Here is a 7,540-nt window from a genome sequence, read left to right on the forward strand (position 1 = left end):
AGCACAGGGGGAGGGCATGTGGCAGGGTTGAGGAAACAGCGCTTCACTGGGTCACTGAGTGACACCCTCGTATGTATGGGGATCCCTGCTTTGTTGGGGGGGAGACCCTGTGGACCCTGGTGGGTACAGATACTGTCATTCTCCAGTGTCCCTTCCCATGGGCCAACGACCAGCAGAAAGTTACCGTTCTCTGTCTGTTTGGGGTGCTTCTCCCTGACGTCGGACTCAGAGATCCCGAGGTGTCCAGTTCATCAGCAGAAGACCAGGAGGACAGATCCTACGTAGGAAATAGATTCTTTTGATGACTCTACGTCCCAGAGCCAGATGGCTCTGTAACACACAATGTGCTTCCTGTCCCATCCCCATCCATCCCCCATATAAATCAAGCCATTCATTCCTTGGGAAAAGTAGAATTCGACAACTACAAGAAGATCAGGACTTAGGTCTTCTAGTGTATTGGGATTTCCTGGATGTTTGTCCCTTTTGGAAAATACAGCTACAGGGTCATTCTTACTGTGTCACTTATAGATTTATTATTTCTCAGTGACATGGATATAAGTGAGTCTAAGTGTAGGAGGGGAAGGAATCTGCCTTAGAGCTGCAGGTCGCTCAGGCCAGAGAGACCAATTCATTTGAGTTAGAAACGAAAGTCTCCCAGGAGCCTTTGAGCATCAGAGAAAACGTGTCACTTCCAGCACTGCTGTTCTTGCAGTAGACTGTTCTCTGACATTCCGAACGGAGGGCACAGTGCTTGTGTGTTCGTACAGTATTTCACAGCGGAATGAAGTTTTACCAGGCACCTCTGCAGCTGCAAATGCACATCTCCAAACCAACGCCACTCATGATGCACCAGACCGAAGGAAAAAATAACACAATTCATGCGCACAGGACATTTTCTATGAATTAACTGCTGTTCGTGTCAGGAGAATTCAACCTTTTAGGCTGAATCATATGCAAATAATTGGTTGTGATGTATCATGGCTACGGTACAGAAAATACGTGAATTCTTAACTAAGCAGAGTAAAATAAAATGTCACAGTAGTGGTGGTGTGAGGTTAGCAGCAACAATTACAGGAGGTCTCCTGGGTGTGACAGAATCAAAAGCAGTATGTCCTATTATAAAAGTTTATAAGTCCTGCCCAGCTGGTGTGGCTCAGTGGTTGAGCATCAACTTATGAACCAGGAGGTCGCAGTTCGATTCCAGGTCAGTGCACATGTCTGGGTTGCTGGCTCGATCTCCAGTGTGAGGTGTGCAGGAGGCAGCCAATCAAGGATTCTCTCTCCTATAAGTCCCTTTCTTATTTTGAGACCGGACTTGCAGGAGCCGTGACAGTGAGTGGACACTCAAATACATTCTGAAATGGACAAGGATGATGCTTCCTGATGCTCTGTAGGAAAGGCTACACAGTGCTGCCTGCTGAGCGCTTACCTGCTGACTGCTCGACATGTCCAGTAACTTCTCCAGCTCCTTGAGGTGACGACCGACCTCCTTCAAGAGCAGTTTGAGCCGGTTTCCAATCACATGGACCTTTTCTTTGGCTTCTAAGCAGTCTGTTCCTTCAGCGTTCACCAATAGCTGGCAAGACATGTCTTGCAGCGAGGCCACTTTGAGCTGGGATTCCAAAAGCTCCTGCCTTATTTGCTATGTACAGAGTAAGAAACATTTCTCTAAGGATTTCTGATCATTAGGGAAAGTCTGCAGTGCAGAATGACATCACTTTAACTTACTGGGCACTTATGCCTGAGCCTCAGAATGCTGAGCTCACACAGGAAGGATAGAGCCGCCCATGGCATTTGGGAATCAGGGACCTGTGTTCTAATCTTGCCTCCACCAAAACCATTCCCTAAGACCCCTGAGCCTTTTGGATGTGAATTTTGCTTCTTTGGTTAAATGATGTTATTATTTCTTGCCTGATCCACAGTAAGTATTCTTGGGTTCAACTTAGTAAATATATGTGAAAGCACTTAAAATAGAAAGTATTATGCAAATGAGACATATGATAGTCTTTTAAACAGAACAATAAAACATTACCATAAATGTATCAGACCTCCAGTATGTCTAGATACACTCAGCTATCTGTTCAAGATTTTAAAAAAGATATGTGGTGATTTATCATTTACAACTTAAAGCCTGAGGTTCGAAGTCTAGTGGAAATGCAGTCGCATCACTATTTCCTCTTATATTTCTAAGACCTTTATGGTACTGAATTAGAAGCGACCAATTCTGCTGGTTAGGATAGTGAGTGTTAAATGGTAAGAAATAACATCTAAAAAATGCAGAAAGCTACAAAATTCAACTCATTTTCTCCTAATGGGATGCAAATCTGCTTCTGTATCATCTGTGAAGTCACTTAAGTACGCGGTACGTTATATTGTCCACAGTTCTTTGTATGAGGATCTACCCAGAAATTTTACCTGAGAACTGGTATGCTTCCTGTTTGTCAGATAATGAAAATAAGTGAAGTCATCACGTTTCCCTTTTTGTCTTAACTTTCAGGAAACTTGATGTTAAGGTTAATGTAGAATTCGATTCACTTACTAGTAATTCCTCTTTGCAAAGCCCTAATACTCTCTATTTTAATAGTTGTAATGAATGTCCTTTTATTATACACCACCTCCTATACTTTTGGAACAGGGATGTAAGAAATCCAGTTTAAATGAAACAATAAGTGTAATTCACCAACGACCTGCTTTAATAAAAACAAGTTAATTAAGATTAGAACAGCTAAGATTTCTACAATTGAGCCACGGCTTTAGAACCAGATTCTAAAGCTAGTCGATGTCCTCTTCTGTGCACGTATTTGCTTTACAAAAATTAACTTAGAGACTATAACTTAAAAGGTAAAAAATATAACCATTTCTTTTCCTGCAAATGAAAGGGATCACTGCTAAAACAACCAGAGGCTGCAGCGTTCACACATCTTACCGTAAGCTGCTTGTGCTGGTCCTGCAGTATTTCTGCATCGAGGTGAGAATCAATAGGAACAATTTCATTTTTCCTCCTATCGATGTTCTCCAGCATGAGAAGCAAGCCATGGCTCATCTCATGGAAATCCTAGGGAAAAAGTATAGAGCAGGAAATCATCTTGAATAATACAGTTTTCTTTCATACACAGCTTACATTTCTATTCTTTTTTTCTTTTTTACATTTCTATCCTTTACAACTGCTACCATTGGCAAAGACACGTTGGCTTTATGATCTTAGACACAACTCCTTTCTGAGCAAGGTGCTTGTGCTGTTGTAATTCTCGGAGCAGGTGACGAGGGCACATCAGAAGACAGTTTCTGAGCTCACATTCTTTCCAAAAGCATCTAATTTATTACTGGAGGGAAGATTCAGACATAAGGAAAATTGGTTCAAAATAAAAAATACTTTAGAAATTTCTAGGGCTATTATGTAGTTTGGAAGGAAGCAGCTCTGCTCCCCTCTCATCTCCCTGAATTCAAATCTTCCCATCTTTTTAAGGCCTACATCCAATCCCTGTGTCCTTCATCCATCCATTTGTTCATTCATTTATTTAACGTTTAGTTCATGGACATCTCCTGGGTGAAACACACTATACTAGGAGGGGCTGCAGGGTTGAAACCACAGCTTGGGTACCTGCTGTCAAGGAGCAGGCTTCACACCCTGAAAGGGCTTCCCTTCGTGTCCAGCATACAACCCAAGCTCCTGGCCAGGACCTACCAGGCCCTGCACGATCTCATTCCTGATCACCTGCCTGATGGTTCTCGTCACTCCTGCCTCTCTGGCTGCATTCTGATCACACTGACCTCTTTCCTGTCCTTGGAGACACTAAGCCCTTTCCATTTGTTCTATCTCCTTCCTGGATCCATCCTCCCGATGTCAGCTCAAAGATGCTTAGAACTTCCCTGAACTCCCTCCCAAAAAGGCTTTTCTCAAGTCCTCTGATCAACATCTGGAAGCATCTTGGTTAACCATTGAATTGCATTTTTATTGTCTGTTTTCCCCAACAAGAGAGGCTGTGGTGTGACTGCTTAGTGCAATGCCTGTCAAACAGTGAGACTGGGCCAGTGTGGTATGTATGAGTAAGTATTTGCAATGCTCACTTTGATGTTCAGAAACTGTCTTCTGACGTGCTCAGTAAATGTCTGTTGAATGAGTGAATGCCATGAATGAGTAGAAGAAGGGGTGGTGGGGCTGAGATGAACTTGTGGGAAGAGTTTCTTGTTAGCTGGACAGAAGATGGGGTCTGGCTGCTCTGAACTGCTGTTCACGTGTACACATTCTCTACTCAAATAAAAAGTTTGGGCACAACGCGATCGCACTCCGAAACTGACTTTGAGGAGCAACCGCATCCCTCTGGTGACCTTGGTAAACCAGGTCACAGACTTGGCACACGTGTGAGTGGGAGCACAGCCTGCCCAAAGCCCCGCGGACCTGACACTGCATCAGCGCGCCCTGGAGCAGGCCCCGCCACTCCTCCAGCAGGGAGCACACCCGGTCCCAGCGCGCGTTCATCTGGGACAGGCGGTCCTGCAGGGCCTGGCTCTCCTCGCCGCCCGTCTGCGTGAACTCGGAGCTGCACAGGTTGATGGAGAGGATGATGGCTTTGCGGTGATCCACGGCTTTCTGCAGCTCCTACAAAGAGGAAGGAGAACAACCGAACAAGGAAAATAACGATAAAAATATTTAAAATAATAGTCTAAGGCCTTTGGAAAGGCTTCACTCAAATAAAAAGATCCATGAATACAAACTGGGCCTTGACAGGATGTCCAGATAAGTTACAGTGAGTTCACACCACGGAGAACCGTGCTGCAGTTACAAGAGCTGGACTGGATGTACACTTGACAACATGAATAGATCTCAGTAAAATATGGGGCAGAGTGAAAGAGTCAAACAGAATGATATGTGCAACACAACAGCATGTGTGTGATTTAAACTACATGCGCTCACACACAAATCTACTATTTTGTGAATGAATATACAGGAACAAAGAATACTCATTAAGTATTTCAGAATGGATGCTGTGGGTCTGAGGAATGAGAATTAAAAAACAGTCTGCGCGAGCGTGTGTGTGTCGGGGGGGAAGGAGACATAAATAAAATTAAGAGGCATTTCGCAGGAAGCAACCGTGACCCTATGCAATAAAATAAGGAATATGAGTAACTTGACCCCCCGGCATGGGATTTCAAAAACAAAATGAAACAAAACCGGCTCCAACAGTTCTGAGCAGCAGGAAGTGCACTTTTTGTCCTAGTGTAACAATCCCATCTCAATAGACCAATGGTACTCAGAGCTCTGTGCATGAGAACAGAATGGGAAACTGGGCGAGAAAGCAGATTCCCGGGCCCTGGCCTCCAGCTGTTGCAACTCCATCGGCACAGAGAGCAGCTCCCAGGCTGAGGACACTGGCTACGTCACAGGCCACCTTCTGGTGATGGCTAGGAGCATGAGTTGGGTATTTCATCAGCTAACCAATTTAGTGTGATCACACACACACACCTGTACCTGGATGCAACTGATTTTTACTTTGTGCATTTCCTAAAAACCTAGAATGAAATTCCAAAAACTTAAAAGCATGGTTATGTATTGATGGAATAGCGAGGTTGATCAAGTTAGGGTGAGTGATCCTGCAAATCCCACCCACCCAGGCTACATTTTCTTAGAATTTCTCACTTTTCTGTGGTGTTTCCAACTTGTCTTAATTTTTCAATTTTCAATAGATTCTTAAGAAACTGAATATATAGTCAACCACAGAGACAGTATAAGATGGAGGGATATTGTGGAAAGACAGTTGGTGATGCCACAGATTTATCCTCAGAAAACAGATAGGATTCTGGGGGAGGGGTGCAGGCTGACCACCAGGGTCTCACTCCTCCACCCTCATCTCGCTTAGATCAGACTGGGACCAGCATTTGCTCCATCACCTTTATAAGGAATTTGGTTTTAATGCAACGCCGCCCGACATTTTCTCAGAGAGAAACTCAAGGAATTTAAGTACTCTAGAAAAAAAAATGCTTCTGATGCCCAGCTGGTGTGGCTCAGTGGTTGAGCGTCGACCTATTAACCAGGAGGTCATGTTCGATTCCTTTTCATTACACATGCCCAGGTTGTGGGCTTGATCCCCAATGTGTGGAGTGCAGGAGGCAGCTGATCAATGATTCTCTCTCATCACTGATATTTCTATCTCTCTCTCCCTCTCCATTCCTCTCTGAAATCAATAAAAATATGTTTTAAAAATAAAAGAAAAAAATGCACCATATAATCCAGCTGATGCAACTGCATCTCTCATCTGACCCGCCCTCCTTAAATTGATGGGCTGGGCAAGGCTCCTCTCAAAGAAGACGTTTGAACATCTGTGGGGAAGACTCATTTCTCTGTTTGAAAATGTAAAACACAACCGCCACCAGAGCAAGCCACAAACACATCCCTTCCAGATCCACAGCGTGTGCTGACACCAGAGGCGCACAAAAGCAGCGTGCCTAATCCTCCAGGCCAGGGAGCCTAGGTGCCCCCTCCCGAGGAAGAGCACACCTCAGTGCTCTCCAAGCAGAAAGACAGGATCCAAAGAGCTTTCAGAACGGAACTGGGCCCTCACGCCACAGCACGCTTCCAGAGTCTGCAATACCAATGCATTTCAGTAGCAGGGCCGAGGAGGATTTCTAGGATCTGGAGATGGAGTGAAAGGAAGTGATCTTGGGTCCCGCACCCAGACAGGAAATGCCAGAAGTCCTGCTCACCCCAGAACGTCAAATGATTTCATTAGGTCTCCACACCCTCACACACATAAAGTCTTGGAGAAGATCTCTCCCCAGCTTTAGGTAGAGACTTGTGGGACCCTGGGAATATCTCATATTTCGATTTCCCTTAAAAGAGGTGAATAGGCCCTAGGGTACCTGGGTGGTTCAAAATTTTAATTGATCATTTAAACACACCAATTCATTAAATCATACATGATTATTTACATGGGGGCTATTTCCACAACGTGGTCTATCTTCCTGTCCTTCCAAACCTTCTCTATAAGCTCTGCTTAGGGAAGGGGGGGATAGGAGGGAGAGAGCACAGAAGGTCCCTCTGACCTTCTGCTGACAATGTCCCTGCTGCTGCATCACAGCAACACAGCTGGGCTTGTGGCTGCACCTGCTCAGGCCTCCCACGGGTCGCACCTGTCTGGCTGCTCTGGGAAAGGCCAAGGGCAGCTCACCTTGAGCTTTTTGATTTGCAGCTCAATGGACTGGATGTCGGTGCTGAGCTCCAGGCGCCGGAGCCGCTCCAGCTCCTCCTCCGTCGCCCCCAGCCAGGTCAAGATGTTGTTCAGGTCGGAGCCGAACTGCTGCCACTTCTGGAGGTTCTGTTTCATCCGCAGCTCCTTGCTCAGGGCCTGCGCCTGGATGAGCTCCCACCGGTCAATCACACCTGCGAGACAGGACATGCACACAATAGCAGGCATTCTCCTCCACGTGCTGGGTTTGGGGAAGGCTGGAAGCGTGCACTGGGCTGACTTTAATAGCAACAGAGAGAAAGGAATCCCCGGGCATGTCTGTTTCCGTCAGCTGTAAAGAATAGCATCACGGCTGT

At 45.5% G+C, this 7,540-nt stretch overlaps 1 protein-coding gene across 6 annotated transcripts in view; it reads right to left on the reverse strand.

The window, feature by feature from the left end:
* The window catches only part of LOC102764560 (nesprin-1), a 141,900-nt gene that overhangs the window by 9,668 nt on the left and 124,692 nt on the right, over positions 1-7,540 (reverse strand). For all 6 annotated transcript variants that reach the window (XM_006768718.2, XM_006768720.2, XM_015567191.1 and 3 more), the window contains 5 exons: positions 7,167-7,378; positions 4,400-4,600; positions 2,927-3,055; positions 1,430-1,642; positions 185-277 (listed from right to left, as the gene is read on the reverse strand). In XM_006768718.2, coding sequence (XP_006768781.1) covers positions 185-277; positions 1,430-1,642; positions 2,927-3,055; positions 4,400-4,600; positions 7,167-7,378 — 848 coding nt within the window. The remainder of the gene's footprint in view (positions 1-184; positions 278-1,429; positions 1,643-2,926; positions 3,056-4,399; positions 4,601-7,166; positions 7,379-7,540) is intronic.

This window comes from Myotis davidii, unplaced genomic scaffold (assembly GCF_000327345.1).
Source record: "Myotis davidii unplaced genomic scaffold, ASM32734v1 scaffold1323, whole genome shotgun sequence".
NCBI lineage: Eukaryota > Metazoa > Chordata > Mammalia > Chiroptera > Vespertilionidae > Myotis > Myotis davidii.